Here is a 17,780-nt window from a genome sequence, read left to right on the forward strand (position 1 = left end):
AGGCAAAGGCGCCGAAGAAGAGATAGAGAACTCCGAGCAAAATGGCCGAGAAGAGGCACAGACAAAAGCACATCGGGTCCAGGAATAACAGCATGAAGGGTCGCCAGAGAGAGGTGAGTATGGTGCGACAGATCGAGCCCTGCATGATCTCGATATTGGCATGCCAGGATTGATCCCCGGTGTCCGAGCGTCTCTTGCGTGCCTTGTTTCGCAGCAGTACCGGGGCGTACGTCTCCGGTACCGAGAATATGATCAACATGGTGACCACTCCAGCCCAGATAAGAAGCATATAATACGTCCATCTCCACGAAGTGTAGTAGTTGATGAATCCGCCGATGATGGGGCCCAAACCTGAATTCCATAAGATTAGCTAGATTTGACACACGTCAGGCGCAAGGGAAACTCATGAACAAAGAACGTATACTCACATGGGCCCGTAAATGGTGATGCCGAGTACACGGTCATGGGCGCCTGTAGCTTCTCCTTTTTGAAAAGATCACCCACACTTCCCCCTGCCACACTAAGGAATGCTGCTCCTGAAAACCCATTGAAGAAGCGCGCAATCAGCATGGTTTGGATGTTCTGTGCCACCGCGCACGGAATCAGCCAGATTGTGAAGAAGGCGAAGGCAAGGATGTAGATTGGCCGCCTCCCGTAGAACTCGCTGAGAGGACCGAGCAGCATGGGAGACAGTCCCAGGCCGACAACGAACAACGAGAGTCCGAGGGTGGCCACAATCCTGGAGCTTCCAAACTCTGGGTCCATCTTCTCGTACGTTGTCGTATAGATCGAAGAGGTCGCGGTAACGCATGCTGAACCGGTTGCAAGAGTGCTGACCACCAGCCACTTCTTCGCCGAGCTCATGTTCTTGGGGTTCATCCTGTCATCTGGTCCATCCCAGTCGACGATCTTTACGTTTGTGGGTGTTACGACCTTCTCGCTGGCATTTCCATTGGCAGACCTGTGACTCTCTGCGGTACGTTCTTGGCCATTCTGTGTCAATGGATTTGACTTGTCTCGACCGGGCTTGGAGCCAGCGGTCTGCTGCTGCGAATGCTGTCTTCCAGGGCGTCCTGTCATCTTGAATATCATGTCCTGCCGGTCGTAGACTTGAGGTTGCAAGGTGATCGTCGTTGACCTTGTCGTGAGTCTCTGAAGAGGATAAAAGAGGCTCCTCGCTCGTACGGTGCAAGGCGACAAGGATACATGAAGATGGTGCACTGTATTTGTCTGTCTTTATTTGATACCATATCTACCACTTGGACCCATGTCGACCCGGAAGTACCGGTGGACCAATATAGCACGATGCTTTCTTTGAATCGGGTACATTACCATAATCGTGAGGAAGATCCTGGTTGAATGTACACCTGGACTATTTCCACAAACTAGGTTGGCTAGCCAGGCTCTGATTGGACTCAATCTCAGTAGATATCGACTGGAGACCATGGAACCTCAATAACCGAACCCAGGAGTAGAATTCCCGAAAGCGATCGGGAAATGAATCACACGTCACCACCCAGTATTATTTACCATTTTACAGGCCAGGTACGAAGCTGAGAAATCATGACAACGGGATCGTACTTCACGAACAGTTGTTGCAGCCTCGTCCACTTGCAATGCACTGGTGCCAGCGGCCTTCGTGTCGTCGGCTCGAAGATAGGGCCGATGCGAAATTCGTCTGAAAGGCCCCGGCAACAGTGCTCCTCAACATAGACACTAGGGTTAAATCTCTCACTGCGGGCAAGAGACCAGTGAGCTATATGTAGATGCAGGGGCAAAGAAGGGGTAGATGATGTGCTGTCGCTATTATCCAGCCTGACTTTCCAGTTCAGACTGAGCGTCGACCTGTGAAGACTCTTATGGGATTATGGATGTGGTCGACCTGCTAATCCAAGCTGACATCGCAAAAGAGAAGCTTATGGAGGAAGCTTCTCGTTCAGATATGCGTCTCAGGGTCCTGGTTGGACACGCAAATTACTACGATTCAATCACTCAGCGACTTCATGTTTTGACACATCCCGGCGAAGATACACTATCGATGGTAAAAGACGTTAGTAAAGACAACGGCAACTGGGACGGATAGTATAGCTAGGAGGTACGCCTCAATTCCCAATCACTAGTCCGTGGATTTTAACTAGTAGGCCAGCATCCGGTAGAATGAGTCTGGACACACGATGTCAATATAGCCCTCTGCACGCTTCTCCCAATGGGAGACAGAACAGGAGATGAGTAGACAGCGTTTGGAGGAAGCACAAAAGACAGCAAGAGAACTTTGGAAAGGAGAAAGATCAAAGACCCGAAGGTCAGTAACGAAATTACTGACCAAAAACCCTTGTCCATGGTGACGCGCGAGGTGGACACCGAGAGTGTCAGAAGCCCCTTGATTATTGGCCTCGGGCACCGTAAAGGGAAAGACCACCCTGGGAAGGAGATGCAGCAGAGACCGATACGTGGTCCGGAGGATATACGATCGACTAAGATGCAAGACGTATACACAGATGGTGGCAGCACCGACAGCCATGTCGGAGACTCTGCGGTCGTCTAGGAGTTTCAAGTTTGTTGGATCTCTACACATTCTCTTGGTACACTCAACAACGAAGCAACTAATCGAGCGATGAAAGAGGCTACAGGATAGAAGATTGTGGATAGAGCAGGCTTCGCTCCAAGTCTGGAAGTGACTACCGGTTTTTCTACCAACCCTTCATATATCTTCCGTGTCCTCTAGCTTTTTCGAGACGTTACCAGCATTAAATAAAGGCTCTGGTCACTTCACAAAATAGTAACAGCGGAGCTATAGATTAGTCAAAATACTTCCAGCATCTTATAAATGTTCAACGTGGTCCCATTAGAACCCTTCTCACAAATGGCTTCTGTGATGACCGTTCACCCCCTCCCCCCTGGAAATCACAGAAACAGGGGAACCCTACGCCATAGCTGATACCACAAGCGCAATAACAGCAAGTGTAACGATTTGCAGGCCGGTCCCGAATGGCACAGCACGTGGCGAGGCGCTGCCGGTGTAAATATGTACGGATGGTATAGCCGCGTTGGTGGACTCAGCCTCGGTCCATGTGCTCGCTGCTGAAACCGGGGTCGAGAAACCCATCGATGTGCTTATACCGTTAATTGCCGACCACGAGTTCATTGTCGTTGCGGTCACCGCAGGGTTCTTTGTGGTCGAAAGAGATGATGCCCACTCTTCCCAAGTTGAGTCCGTCTTGGCAGCGACTCCTGTTGTCAAGGATAACCAATCTGGCCAATTCTCTGTCGTGGAAGTAGCTTCAACCATCATTTCTGATGTGGTGGTCCAATCTGCCCAGTCGATTGTGGGGTCACTTTTAACAGTCACCGTTGAAGACACCCAGTCCGACCAAGTTCCGTCTATCGTGCTAGTATGGACCTTGCGAGTTGATGTCGTGATTGTAAGAGGTGCCCAATCAGCCCAGGAAACCACAGTAGTGGTATGCGGGTCCGCAGTTGAGCTCGTGATTGTGGACCAATCAAGCCAGGGGTTGCTGGAAGAAGAAGAGACGATGGAGGCAGGTGTCGAAGTCGTTGGCGTCGAAGTCCAGTCATCCCAGGGTGCTGATTGTGCAGGAGTAGAAGTGCTCAACGCACTCACCAGCGTACTGGTACTCGATACAGAGAGTTGCGAGGGCTTGGTCGAGATGTCTTTCGCCGTTTCAGTCGTAGTAAAGCAGGCGGGTTTCGCACCGAGGGAGCAAGAAGTGACAGTCATTGTGGTGGTGGAGGTCTGCGGCCCAACAACGCTGGTCTGACCACACTTGAGACCTGGAATGCAAGACGAAATCGTCGTGGTGGTCGTGGATGTGACTTGGCCGGTCACGACCCTTGATATGAGTGCGACGCCCAGGGCAACATTTACAGCAGCTTTGAACAGCATGTTGATTTCAGTGAGCGATCGGCTGGAGGGTGACAATTTAGATCGAAGACAGGGAAAGAGGACAGGAAAATAGAAGCAGGATCAATGAATGACTGGGGGTCAGTATAAATTTCAACAACAAAGAGTCGATAAGACTAGACAATTGACCAAGTTACAAAATGAGCACGGTGCAACTCCCTACGGGTTTATATCTATAAATTGTAGGATATGGTTGTTGATCAGGATCCCGGCCGCATCTTCTTTAATTTCCGTCCAAGTCTCCTGGTAGCAGACCGGAACACTACGACCAGGCATAGGCATGCGACTTTGCAGGTACGAAGAAATTTGTGCTTCTAGTAGGAAGTTTCCCTTTGAAGTGGAGCAGGGTACAGCCTCGTCCGCGTTAATTCAAGTCACCGCTCATAGCGCATCCCTCATTCATACCGTCCCGCGAACATAGCTCCATACATACTTCGACGGCTAGGTGAGACATATACTGAGTTTACGAAGGATTCACATGATTCCCGCTTGTAGCGTCCGTAGAAGGACATTGCGTAAGTCCCTGACGATGCAGATCTTCTTTCCTTTACCTACACTTCCACACTTCGGCTTGAGAGATGAATCCTGCCGTGGGCTTCTCTGACGATGAGCGGAGATTCGACAATCTAAACAGATCCATTGGAGCACATTTGAATGATTAAACTAGGAGATGGTTCGAAGTGAAGTGGCAGTTTTGTGTACAATTCAGGGGAAGGCGGACAAATCACTCAGGTGGGAGCAGTTGAGAACTGGTTCATAGGTGAGGCTCCAGTCTAAGAGTATCTTCGACCATACTAGGTAGTATTCGACATATAAGTATCTGTTGGTTGTCCCATGGCTTGAAGCGTTACGCCACTACTTTCGATTTCTCTTCAAGTTCACTTCTTTGTTGTCTATATTGGAACACTCGCAATCGAATACGTTGATATATCCCCAACGATGAGGGTCAGCACTATTCTTTTCTTTGGCTCTGGCCTACTCTCTTTTGCCACCGCATCCCAGTCGGTCGTCTGGGTTACCGAGACGGAGTATTTCTGTCCTTGCACTTCTACATCATCAACGACTTCATACCTGGAACTGACTACATCCAAATCCACAACAACGGCGACGACTGTAATTCACACCAGCACTACGCCTTCATTCACCAGCAGTGCGACCACCTCATCTCTTGCGACCGGACTAAATTGCTTGCCGTTGGGCGGTGATTGCTCCGACATAAATGTCGGCGTCTGCTGCAGCAGTACCAACTTGACTTGTGATTCAACGACGTTGACCTGCGTTTCGGCTGACGACTAGCCGGGCTCGATCACCTCCATCTCTTCCGGCCGAGACCAATTTGCCTGCCATTGGGCGGTGCCTGGTCGAACACTCTGTTGTCGACTACTCGACAATATTGACCCGCGTCGGGACGATCTGATCAGTCATGGACGCAACTTCACATTTTTCTCTTCGTCTGTCATCGACTCGCGAGCTGATCAAATTCTTGAAATGAGAATCATTGGCATGGTAGCGTGGTGGTGACAAATGTTCGTTTGGTGGCTGTGAAATATTCTTCTCAAGTTCACCAATTGCCCTTGTACTTAGATCAATTTACAAAACACTATTGGCATTCATTTGAAGCGATACTCAATCGCGTGGTTCAAATTTAGGAATTATAACACAAGCTCAAATTTAGTATCGAGAATACTTCGTACTTGAAGACTTTGCTGATAGAAGATGCCGCCTTCCCCTTGACACGAAGTCCGAAGTTGTTGGGCTCTGTTCGTTTTTGTTTGGAGTCCTTTTCTAAAGAGTGGCCGCAGATGATTATTCCATACCCTGTATTCGCCTGTCGATCAATCAATGTCTTGCCTCTTACCGCTCTCACTGACTTCGGAATTCGTTTTCACAAAGGCGGATCACTCACCACAGCACCATGTGCGAGAGAGTGGAGATGGGCGATTCCATCCTAAGGTGTAGCGCCTAGATCGGGCTTGCCCCGATTGGCTGCGTGGTGACTTTTGATGCCTCGTTGTACTCTACTCTAGCTTCGTAAGCTGCATGGGAACAAGGCTACGGTGCTAACAATCATAATCACCGCTCATGGCGCGTGTTTCATGTAGTCAGCATTGTGGTTAATTCCGCCTTTGGTGGTGCACTCCGGACATTTTTTCATGGCAATGTCCAAACCTAGGATTTCTTCCTCTTGAGACATTTGCTACGGATACACCTCTGGTTATTGCACCAGTGGGCCCAGTCTTCCACGGTTTTGGGGGCCGTTTCTGCTCATTCGTTGAGGATTCTCTCCCTCGGCTAACGGACTTCTTGACCGCAAGCCCTGGCGCATATTAACTTCATACTACCCCCAACTTGAAGGACTAAAAGATTTCCAGCTGGTGGTCTTACTCGGTCGATATAATGAGCCCTTTACCTTGATTTCCTCTTCCCTGCAGGAAGCAACCGTGTGTGGTTCTCTGTTCTCTGTACCCCTGAGCCCAACCGTTCCCGATGAACCTCTGCCTAGATCGGCAGCGCCGCACCACGAAGCAAAGTCGCCGTGCGGCAGGTAAGTGAAGACCCTCCTATTCGCGTCCTTGGCCTTTCTCTGGCGCGAAGTACGCCAAGGGTCACTTCAATAACAATCTTCTACCTGTGGACCCACCTGTGTTATTACTCTCTGACCATCCTTCTAGCCACGAGCAAGTAAGAATTTCAAAGTCATCTTCCCTTTCTCTATCATACCCCAGTCGGGTCACAATACGGCAATGTCGTCCAATCTTAATTTGGGATCTGCTGCAAATTTTCCGAATCGGTAGTGCTGTCGAGTCATTGAGCAATGAAGCGTGGAGATTGAACGTGCCATGCGTCCATGTGTGAAAAAGGGGCCCCTTGAGCTTCATACCCAGCCTTTGGTGTTTATAGCGAAGCCATGTCTACTCGATATCTTCTCCAGAGTCTTCTTCCTTTCGTGCAGCAGCTCTTTCAGAATTCTATTCACAGTCATTCTTTGAATTTTCACTTCACTAAAGGAGGAATTCCCACTGGCCATTTCCTGATATAACTTTTCTTGGTGCTCGACACATTCCTTCAACACAAAATGGCTTCATCAACAGACAAGAGCCAGCCTCAGCCCTCCATGGTCGACCAGAACGATGTCAACGACTGGGTCAATCGATTCAACGCCACTTTGGCGGACTCGACCTTGGTTACTGCGCCATCGGCCCCCGACGCTCGGCCGTGGGCCGAGTCTTTCTTTGGCTGCTTCATGCCTATTGACACATGTAACGTGAAATTCATGCCAACCTGAAAACCAAACATGGACTGATTCTTCAAGGTCTGATAACCTGCTGCGTGCCTTGCATCACCTTCGGCAAGACACACCATCGTGTACGCAAGCACGGGGACATGGAATCCTACAACTGCGTCAACGCTTCGGTGAGTTTTTTTGGTAACCCCATTGTCCCCAGAGGCCTTGCGATCCCCGAGACAGACTTGGACTGACTCTGGCATGCCCACTTGTGATGTAGTGTCTATTGTTCACCGGATTCTCATGCTTTGGTCTCCACTTCATACCCACATTGTTCCAACGAGTCGACGTTCGCAACAAGTACAACTTGCAGGGAGACTTCCTGAGCGATCTGTTCACGTCGTGTTGCTGTGCCTGTTGCTCCATCATTCAGCAGGATAAGGAGGCCGAGGTACGTGAGAGAGAGATTGCCGAGAAGGCTGCTGCTGGATATGCCAAACCTCAAGGAATGTCGTATCAGGCTCGGGGATGAGATTCTTCGTTGACAAGAGCGACGAGACTTTTGTTTCTTTCTTGATTTGTCAGATGATCGAACATTTCATCGGAGGGCTATGACTGTTGGTGGGCAGGTCGGCTTGAAGATATTGGCAGAAACAGGATGTAAATATAGCTGTACTTGACATGAATTGTGACAACACCACCTCCCCCTCCGCCACGTCACCATGATGTTTGTAGTCGGTGAGGTCGTGTATAGGTCGACCACGAAAAAAGGGGCGTGCCTAGCACGTGATGTTACGTGGTAGAAACTACGTGAGACAGTGAGCCTCAGTAACTCCCCTGCGCCACTACTTGTATCCTAGCCAAGCAGGTGTCGCCAAAGACCCGAGCGAGAGACAGGCGAGAAGTGCACATCCGGTTCCGCCTCAAGGCGCTGAGGGAGGCGAATCCTGGTGGCGCTGAAAATTAGTTATAGTTTAAACTGTACTTTAAATGTGCTGCAACTGCGTCGCGGCGCAAAGGGTATCGTCCCCGTCAGACATTGACTTTGAAAGGATTTAGAGGTCATCGTCTGGAAGGGTAAAATGGAAGACAGCCCGGAAAGGGAGCCGCTGAGGGTAGGGATTGCGAATGCGGGTGGGTATACCGATCCGCCTTGAACCGGGAATGAAAGTATCGAGTCGAGGAGCAACTCTGGTCATTGGGTGTATATTATTACTCGTCTTCTACCGTTCCCACTGCCTTACAAGGCACATTTCACGTACGCTAGGGACTTATGCACTGTTCCATCGCGTCAAGTTTTTCAAAAGAACCTTAAAGTTTAAGCCTTTGGCTACTCACAGAAGCATTTCTCCAGTTTTGTTTATCTTTGCTTCAGGGTGTGATCGTATAAGATCGGCGCTTTTTGCTCTACGCCATCGAGACGCTAGTGAAAGGGACCAGAACCAGAAATCGTGGTCATCGATCGCGGAATGTGAGACCTGGTAGGTCGGAAGAGAGGTGTCCCGACGCAGGGTACACCGGGTTGATGTCCACGAGGACCATGAGGCAGGTTTTGCATCGTTATGTCTTATCTGGAAGGCCAAACCGCTCGCTCTGTCCCTCTGACAACTCTCCCGTGCTGCATGCAAGCTGTACCTGGCCTATCGCGGGACGTTTCATATCACTCGCCATGGATGAGAGCACAACCGGGAGTGACAAGCAGTTCAACCTGACCTACCCATCATCGGTTGTTCCGGCAAATTTTTATGCGATTTCAGTGCCTGAGGTTCACCAAAGGGCAGGAGTACCCTTGCCCAGCTCGGACCTACCTTCTGGACGCTGGGACCTTCCCCCATCAGAGCCATGGATGACACCAACAACAGATACACAGTTTCTGGGCCGGTCTCGGCTACACCGAGTGGACAGTGAGCGGCCTCCGGGCATCACACAGCATAATGAGGTTCTAGGCCACAGCCAGTTCTACGACATTCCTAACCCAAGTTTCTTGCCGAGTACTGGGTCAATTCAAAGTGTAGACTTCGATCCAGGCGATTCCCCGTGGTTGTCCGCGAATACCTATTCAACATCAGCACAGGATAATGTAGCTTTCACGGAGACACATTACCACTCAGGCCCGGGTGGCGACGTCAACCATTCAACCACCGCGCTCAGGCCATTACGCAGCCAGCGTGCCCTGCCGATGACAAGGAACCCTCTTAGCGACTCCGACCTGGGCGACAGCCAGATGTCGTCTGAAGTTATACGGCCTCGCCGCAGTGATCCGCTGAAGCAGAAGGTGCGAAAAAGGGGTGTTAGCATGGTAAAGCTCTCTTTTTCCAAAGGTTGTCGATTTGAGTAGCAGTTTTTCGTTTGCTGCCTTCATATCACTACATTTCGAAGTCTAACGTGAGAGAATAGCGAGACATAGGGGCCTGCTGGCGTTGCAGGAAGTACAAGAAGCCAGTCAGTGGAACCCTTCCCCCCCCCCCCCCTCTTCGCCAAATACCGGTTTTTCTATCTCAAACTGATCATGAGCCGGTACGGCCCTCGACAGTGTAATGGCCCCGGTATTTGTAATTCTTGCCGTGTCCCGGCATTCAGGGTATGGCCATCTGAATTGGGCTGTCGACGGGAACGTTTGCAGGACCTGACGCTTTGTATCGTACCTAGTAGGTCGTTGTGCCTCTGACCGACCGTATGAAGGCTTGTGCAGTCTGACGATAAACCAAACTTGATTTAGCGAATTTTGAGGCGTCTCTGGCTGATCTACCAGAATTGGCGTGCAAGGTACCCTCGTGGCGCTACTTGGTGCCACAGGCTCGGGCAGGAGAACTTGGAGCAAGTATTGTCGATGTGCGGAATAATCGACCCGGTACGCTGTGGGAACAACTCAAGCAGGATCTAGAGTCCATCAAGATCTTTGGCAACGATCTTCATCAACTGGTCGACATTGTCAGCGCGTACCAACAGAGACAAACGAGGCCTGTATGCCGCCTCTTCTCAGACGTCTCTCCTCCTCCTCCTCCTCCTCCTCCTCCTCCTCCGCCCCCCCTCTCCTTTCTGAGATTATCAGTCAGCACTCCTACTGACATGGCCCCCCCACAACAGAATGAGTGCCTACAAGTAAGTGGATTCTTGGTCATAGCGACATGCCACCTCTATCGATGTTTCATCAAGTGTGACGACGACCCTGGCCATCCAGAACCCGCCCCCCCGGCGCAAACGATAGCTGGCATCGTTTCCGCATTGCGGAGGCGTCTCAACCGCGCATTTTCCCTCCTGTCGAGCTTATGCCTGTCGACCAGAAGGGCAGACTGGTTCCCCGCGACACTGGGTGCCAGCCTGGCGACCTGTGCCGCAATCATCTTCGTCGACGCCATGATGGCCGTTCCGTCGCCGGTCCGAGAACTCGTCTGGGGGAACTCCCATTCGAAACGACTGTGGATGAGGGAGTGCAGCTACGGGATGTTGGTCGATCTGCTGCGAGCGAGCACGAGAGGCATCAACCCCATGAAGCTACAATTCTCCGCGGACAATGGCGGAACCGCCAAAAGCGAGGACATGAGCGGGGTTGGCGTCCTTTTGGGAGACATCGACTCGGCCGAGCTCGATGGTATACAAAAATTGAAGGACTGGAAGTCGCAACACCAGGGCGCCATGAACCAGGCTGGGGAGATGTTCAACCTATATCTATACCAGCAGGCAAGGGTCAGGACTATCGGTTCTTTATGCTTGATATATGAGTGGTGACCAGCGTCATCTACCTGAGTTGAGTATGTACACGGTACGTAGCGAGACAACTCCTTTAAATGTAATACACCTCCACATCCCTTCTTCATAGGCACTCAAAGAAGAATGTATTCAACCCTGTTGGTTGCCAACTATGGGAACTCGTGTCTTGAGACGGTGGCGTACCAAGGGGCCCTGCAGCAGCAAAAATCAGATTGTTGCTTGCCAGGGTGCGTGAGAGTGCTGGAGGGAATGAGAAGAGTGGTTGAGCTGCGAAGCAGGTCGTCAGCTTGTGAAAGCGGCGTGCCCGGAGAGCTCGGAGCAGCTCTTACTGTGTAGATGTAAATAGCTTTGTGCCGCCTTGAGACCGATATGGACAGAACCGACGCAAAAACGAGCATTGGACAACCGTCCCGGTCTCGGCACCTGCTTTGTCCACCTCCTTTAGGGATCGTGTAAACAATTCACCACAACTGCCGGATTGAAACTCTGAGCCTTCATCGATCGTTCTCGAGCTTGATATACCTGAACAGCTCCGAGAGAAAAAAACATCTCTAGTGATGCTACTTCCCCCTTTACGCCTGACAATCAGACCTTTAAAAACATTCGTGGCTGAAGTCCAGAACACAGCATCGTGCTGCCGTTCCTCGCGACGAATGCTCCCGCGCGTATCCCAAATGCCCCTCTGCGGAAAGACCACCGCGAATACTGCAAGTAGGCACGAGTTGTTGCTCACCGACACTCGAGCCATCAATATTCTCCCACGTCGAATCCCCAATCTGGCTTCGATCCCTTGAAGCGTCTTTCGTCCAAGACTTTCATGGTCTGTTCAAACACCTTCTTCTGCACTTTCTTGCCTTGATCGGTGTATATCCACGGTTCCACGTCCTGATTCTTCCCATCTGACATGAACATGCCATGCGACTCTGGGCCCGCACAAGCACCGTGGACCAACGTTCTCGAGCCCACCTCCGTCGCCCTCCCGACGATGAACCTGAGGACGTCCGTGGTCATTCTGACGAGGAAATGTTGGTCTCTGTCCAGCGAGCTTCGGCACAAGCCTGGATTGACGAGCGTGATGACGACCGGAGGTTGCGAGGACGGCTGAGAGTGGCTCAGCCGCGAGACGAATTCCCGAATGAACAGGACTTCCAGTAGCTTGCTGACATTGTACCTGGGGATTCAAAGTTGTCAGACCCATGTCACGCCCGTCCGTCGGTTCGAACAGACCAAAGTGGGCGCAGGATGAATAAAAAAGGCCCAACATGAAAGTACTCACCTATCATAGAGGTTGGACGATGCCTCGTCATTCAACGTTTGGTACAAATCTGGAGCATTGGCCTCTGGAAACTTGGTGAATTTGTGGACCTCTGAACTGACGATTTCCAAATGTGGGGTCGAGTCTGGGAATCGGTTCTTTGTCTCGGTGAGCTTGGGTAGGAGACTCAACGCGAGCAGTAGAGTGTTGATGACGTTGACCTGGATGACCGCCTCGAAACCCTCGTGGACGTGCCATGTGGGATTACTGATTCCAGCGTTTTCCACCACGACGTCCAGTCGAGACAGCTCGGTCTTTGCCTTCTGTGCAAAGGCCAACGTCGAAGCCGTGCTCGTGAGGTCCAGAGGCCATACTTCTATAGCATCTGCGTCCGTCCGATGTCGAACACTGCGGACGATGTCCTCTTTCGCCGATTGCCCCTTGGATACAGTACGCACCGCCAATACGAGCTTGGCACAGTTGAGACGATAAAAGTGCCGCGCTGCTTCCAATCCCTAGTAAGTGAAGTGTCAATAGATGCACGAAGCGGTTCAATGCAAGGTCTTTGGCACAGTTGGACTCGCTCCTTGAACCATAAAGATTTCAAGCGGTTGAAGAAGAAGTCATGTACTTACGAGACCAACGTTCGACCCAGTGACAATCACCGTCTGCCCCGCAAAAGAATGCTCCGGATATGGCGGCGTGACGAGAAATTGTGAGTGCAAAAAGGTGCGAAATGTCGAGCCAAAGTTCGGCTGGATGTTGAATTCATCGGGCATCTTTGAGTACGTCACTTGGTGATTCTAGCTAACACGTAGATAGGTAAAATGTCAATTCGAGCTGGTTGAGCTCCAGGCGTATCTTTGATAGAAGATTTATTGAGGCGTCGCTGTCCTGGGACTGATGATTGGTATTCTGGGAGGAAGGGTGTACTACAGAGTACATTTATTCTTCGTCTGGATATTTGAAATTTACAACTTCAATGTCTTCTATACAAGCAGGCAGCAGGCATCCAAATACTGATGTCACCCGTGAAGCTGGACTTGGAAACTCTTATCGCCGAGAATTTTCTTCCCTCGGGATCGATATTTCCACCATGAAAATAACGACTTTCTTCGACAAAGTCTGCTTGGTAAGAAAACCATGGATGCTCACTATACGGAGAAAGAAGCAATTCGCAATCCCCGAGAAGTCTGTATCATTTCTCTACCTCCAAAAAGGCGGGTTCAACTCATGTAGGACAATGTTTACCGTATGTACAGCCTCGGCAGGGCTCAGTTTGCGGGGAGAGAAAACAGCCTGATACTCCATCGTCTCCTCAATCATTCGCTGAACGAAAACGTCCTCTCTTTTTCCTGCGCTCGTTTGTTAGACCTTTTGAGGTTCGCGGCTTCTCTGCTTTCGCAAAGCGCATATCTTCGCGACGAAGAGTTGACCTACACTTCAAGGGCCTTGAGGTACTCGTCGGTTCGCCATGGCCTCTCAAGCTCGTGCATTCCAACAAGCATGTCGTCTTCGATCTCAACCCGCCGCCGCAGCGAGCATACGATTCGAGAACCCACAAGCTGATGCCACCACCACCACCCTACTACTCTTGACCACCACTTCTCCCCCTTCTTATGCATCTCACAACTCGACATCGAGACCTCAGATACGAACTTTGTCTCGGATGGTCAGTCGCCCTGCCCTTTCACTGCCCACCTCCGGACAAGCCTTCCGTCATGCAAGCACCAGTAGCTCCTCCTCATCCAACACTCCCCGACGAGCCATCAGCGTGACCAGCGACGACGGACGTTACAATTGGTCCGAACTCAGTACATCCGAGAAAGCGGCCCGGGGGACACAACAGACGTTCAATTTTCTTGTCGTCGCCGCAGGTCTCGTAGGGACTGTACGTTTCTTCTCCTTCCTCTTCGTTTCCCTCAAATTGTGCCGCTCGCGAGCCCGAGACCACCTGGGTTCTCCTCATCCAAAACATACTGATATCTTCCATCGATCAAAAATACATAGGCCACGATATCCTACCTCTTGTACCAAGAACTCATCTCCCCGGACTCGTCGGCGATCCAATTCAACGCCGCAGTGTCACGTATAAAATCGTCGCCCGAGTGTCGAGCCCTCCTAGGTCCTTCCAGGGAGATCAAGGCCTTCGGCGAACCCACCTCCAACAAGTGGGCGCGCGCCCGACCCCTCGCGCACTCGACCGAGACCGACCGATACGGGACGACGCACTTTCGAATGCACTTCAACGTGGCAGGGCCCGAGGGCTCGGGCGTCGTGAGCGTGCACATGACCAAGCCGCGCGACGGGGACAGGTTGGAGTACCAGCTGCTCAGTCTGACCGTCAAGGGCCACGAGACGATCTACTTGGAAAACAAGGAGGCCGAGAGGAACGTCAAGGGCAAGGTCGCCAAGATGTTCGGGGTGCAATGGCGGTAGTCCGGTCAGGTTCTCTAGTGTCCCGAGCAAGACACACCTCGAACGTCCCGAGTAGAGCCAGGAGACTGTTCCATTACGGCGCAGAGAACCGCCAGTATAACAAAGGCACCAATCTGAGGCAACCACGAAACCAACAAGGGCTTCCTCGGTGGGATTAGCAGAGAGCCAAAAATGATCTAGATATCGTGCTTCCATGAAAAGATGATATATTGGATCTCTTCTATCGAGGGTTGTCATCCTGATGGTGATGATCTCGCTGCATGTCCAGCTAACAGGCATGCTATTTGTATTCTTCCAATATCATTTCAAGACCACATCATTTCACTCGAGCTGATAAAGTCGGCGATTACCACCTATATCGAGCGACGCCTCAAGCGGGCACTTCGTCACGCTTCAGCACCTGTATCTTAGCCCCAATAGTTGCCACAACCGCCGGAGGAGAAGTCTCTCCTTCTCTCGAGTCACTTTCCAGTGAGATGGGCTGCCGTCTGTGACTCGTGATATCGATTCCTAGCACACCTCCAATATAGCCGCCTCGCTCCCCTGGCACGCTGAACTCTCGGAACGTATAGCCCCATTCGTTAAGCCAATTTCGGACGCCTTTGCCTACTTTGTCCTTGCCGTTTTTGCTGTGGTGACCAGTCCCAGTGATGGCGTAGACAATTCTTCTGCCTCGCTTGGATTGGGTAAGAAGGATATTCTCTAGATATTCAATGGCTTCTTCAGGATGAAGACCATGAAGATCGACATACAGCTCATCACTGTCATCTGTTGATGAGAGATGTGCGTTTCGTTCGTCATATAGCGCTTTCGCTGCTTCTCGATGAGCCTTTCTCATCGCATCGTTCTCGGCCTGTCCTCGTAGCGACAATGCCTTCGCAGCCCGTGCATCGTTGCGATTCCACGCTTGTGCAGCACTACCCATGTCAGCGAACGTCTTCCTCATCCAATGACCGGCTTACCTTTGCAGAAATTTGTTGCGGACGCTGCCATGTTTAATAGCTTCCTGTCTATACTTTAAATACTGTTGATTAGCACGCGAGCCCGTTTCTAGCCACGGGATATGCTGTGGCTCAGGTATTCTCTTCGCTGCCGCACTCTCCGAGCCACCATAGGTGCGAATTTTGCGGATCGCGTCACCCTTGCGTGCCTGACCTGGTACTGGGGAGGGCGACATGCGCACGACATCAGCAAGCGAAGATGGCTGTTCTTTTTCGACACTATGGCCATGTCTAGACCGATGACCATGATGTTTTGCCCTTTTAGCACTCAGAGATCCCAAAGCAGGGAACGCATCTGTGTCATCCATAGCCAATGACGATGGCGTTTCGGGACGATTCTGATGGCGGGAACTGGGCCGCGAATGTGGTCGCGATGTAGTACCAAAATTTCCCAACGCACTTCGAGATTTTTGACTGCTCGGAACGAAAGTGTTGCCTGCAGCTAACCCAGCTTGAAGTGTGCTTCTTACATTTTGCGCTGATAGTGTTGGGAACTGGTCATACTGGTCCTGGAGTTGGAACGTCGCGGTCTGGCCATTCTCATTCACATTAAGTTGATTGATAAGGAGGGCTGGATCGTGAGAAAATTGACAAGCATCGCCGGCTAAGCAGTTGCCGCTCATCCAATACCTTGAATACGTCAGCCTGTGCGCTCATCATCTATGTTCACCACTTACTTGCAAAGATAGCCGCTCGTGTCGTGAGCAAATCGACAATCGGCACGCAGACACGATCCGGATGCCAGCCAGTATTTACAGACAATGGGGCTTTTGGATGATCCAGGCGTCGTCGGTCGAACTGGATTGACCGCCATAGACTTCCCAACCAAGACATTGGCGTCACTGCTGGGTACCCCCGTATATTGAGCATCACCACTATCGGTTCCAAGTAGCGAAGCAATAGTGGCACCGAGGTCGTATGAATTCTTGTTTAGAGCATCCTCGATCTCCTCATCGGTTTTCCGGTCACCTAACACGGATCGTAATATATCATAAGGGCTCATATCCGGTTGAGGAAGCCACTCTGGTGCAACTGCATTAAGGCTACCGAAAGCAGCATTACTTCCATTTTCATCCGCCAGCAGCCAGTCCACGTTCTCATGGCCGTAGTCTCCATAAATATCCGGGGCAGGGCTGGCATCAGAAAACTCATAAGCATTCAGGCTCGGACTATGGGGTATAGGTTGCGCCAAAGCAAGTCGAGGAGATGGTCGAGGAGAAGCGAATGGGGACGGCGCACTGGACCTTTGCCGAGAGAAACTTGGGCGCGAGACTGGAAAGCCGGTTGAGAGAGCCGGGCTTGAGGAGAGAGGTGGAGGTGAACCTAGCGGCGTAGGAGCTCTGGCCTGCCATGGCGCTGGCGATGACTTGCGAATGACTTGATGCCGTAATGGAGTGTCCGAGTTCTCTCCTCGTTGCGCATTCCGGTGTTTCCACAAAGCGTTCAGAACGGCATTTTCCAGGGGAGTACCACTTAACCCAGCCTCTTTAGCGAGAAGTTCCTCAAGGCGTTCGGTCTTCTCCTCTTCATCTATCGTACTGTCGTCCAGGATAGGACGACAGAGGTCATAATGTTCGTCAGATATCATTTCGGTCGTTACGGGGAATCGAGTCAGCAGGACAGCAGAGAAGAACAGCGATGGTTGAGATGTAGGCTCGACATGAACGGCGGGTATCTCTAGTGACCGATGTCTCGGACGCGCTATGGGCGTGTCGTCTATTGGCGAGGGCGAAGTGAGGTCGATATTAGCACGGTATCAGACAGCTCGTGTCAAGAAGCTGAGATCGCATGCGATCGTTTCGATGCCGGATGGCGCATGAGTTGCTAGGAGGAACGGAAGTGTTGGCAAGTGACAGCGGGGTAAGCTGCGACAAGAGAACGAAGAAGGCGAAGGAGGAAATAGTGAAAAGTCGGATATACTTGAAGAGCGCAGGGGGGAAACAACAACGTGTTAGTGAAGCGTCGCTTAGATAGAGTCTGTGAAGTCGAGCACGAGGCGACCGGGGATGTTTGGGTGGTGATGGTAGTGGTAGACGCAGGGGAGGAGCGAAATACGGAGTAACGAGGGATGGAGCGACGACGTGTCTGGGGACCGAGAAGTGGCTTAGCGAGTTGTGTAAGTTGCCGCTTCTGGGTGAAGGTGAGAGCCTGGAGACCATCACGGGCGGGCGGCCCATGCCTGGAGCTTTAACCAAACCTCTACCAGCCACTATTGCGAATAATAGG

General features: G+C 51.3%; 6 protein-coding genes across 7 annotated transcripts; 3 read left to right on the forward strand and 3 right to left on the reverse strand.

Moving 5' to 3' along the window:
- Positions 1–2,923: 2,923 nt before the first annotated feature.
- Positions 2,924–3,904, reverse strand: PV06_06656 (uncharacterized protein; the record flags this gene model as incomplete). The annotated part of the gene is made up of 1 exon (XM_016407796.1): positions 2,924–3,904. The coding sequence occupies one exon, from the start codon at positions 3,902–3,904 to the stop codon at positions 2,924–2,926; it is 981 nt and encodes a 326-aa protein (XP_016261276.1).
- A 2,899-nt stretch (positions 3,905–6,803) lies between these two features.
- Positions 6,804–7,916, forward strand: PV06_06657 (uncharacterized protein). The gene is made up of 3 exons (XM_016407797.1): positions 6,804–7,182; positions 7,236–7,336; positions 7,429–7,916. Exons 1-3 carry the CDS (start codon positions 6,999–7,001, stop codon positions 7,678–7,680), a joined length of 537 nt encoding a protein of 178 aa, XP_016261277.1. The 5' UTR covers positions 6,804–6,998; the 3' UTR covers positions 7,681–7,916.
- A 901-nt stretch (positions 7,917–8,817) lies between these two features.
- Positions 8,818–10,877, forward strand: PV06_06658 (uncharacterized protein; the record flags this gene model as incomplete). Its single annotated transcript, XM_016407798.1, has 2 exons — positions 8,818–9,423; positions 9,945–10,877. The coding sequence occupies 2 exons, from the start codon at positions 8,818–8,820 to the stop codon at positions 10,875–10,877; spliced, it is 1,539 nt and encodes a 512-aa protein (XP_016261278.1).
- Positions 10,871–13,081, reverse strand: PV06_06659. 2 transcript variants are annotated; one of them, XM_016407800.1, is made up of 4 exons: positions 12,750–13,081; positions 12,136–12,629; positions 11,189–12,030; positions 10,871–11,126 (listed from the first exon to the last, which is right to left on the reverse strand). In XM_016407800.1, exons 1-3 carry the CDS (start codon positions 12,891–12,893, stop codon positions 11,607–11,609), a joined length of 1,062 nt encoding a protein of 353 aa, XP_016261280.1. In that variant the 5' UTR covers positions 12,894–13,081; the 3' UTR covers positions 10,871–11,126; positions 11,189–11,606. The 2 variants fall into 2 exon arrangements, with proteins under 2 accessions (XP_016261280.1, XP_016261279.1); XM_016407799.1 differs by having other exon boundaries at positions 10,871–12,030.
- Positions 13,082–13,458: 377 nt separating this feature from the next.
- Positions 13,459–14,867, forward strand: PV06_06660 (uncharacterized protein). Its single transcript, XM_016407801.1, has 2 exons — positions 13,459–14,005; positions 14,125–14,867. The coding sequence occupies exons 1-2, from the start codon at positions 13,589–13,591 to the stop codon at positions 14,551–14,553; spliced, it is 846 nt and encodes a 281-aa protein (XP_016261281.1). The 5' UTR covers positions 13,459–13,588; the 3' UTR covers positions 14,554–14,867.
- Positions 14,757–17,595, reverse strand: PV06_06661 (uncharacterized protein). The gene is made up of 3 exons (XM_016407802.1): positions 16,232–17,595; positions 15,516–16,184; positions 14,757–15,470 (listed from the first exon to the last, which is right to left on the reverse strand). The coding sequence occupies exons 1-3, from the start codon at positions 17,140–17,142 to the stop codon at positions 14,924–14,926; spliced, it is 2,127 nt and encodes a 708-aa protein (XP_016261282.1). The 5' UTR covers positions 17,143–17,595; the 3' UTR covers positions 14,757–14,923.
- Between the last annotated feature and the right edge of the window lie 185 nt (positions 17,596–17,780).

Source organism: Exophiala oligosperma (genome assembly GCF_000835515.1).
Source record: "Exophiala oligosperma strain CBS 72588 unplaced genomic scaffold supercont1.6, whole genome shotgun sequence".
Lineage (NCBI taxonomy): Eukaryota > Fungi > Ascomycota > Eurotiomycetes > Chaetothyriales > Herpotrichiellaceae > Exophiala > Exophiala oligosperma.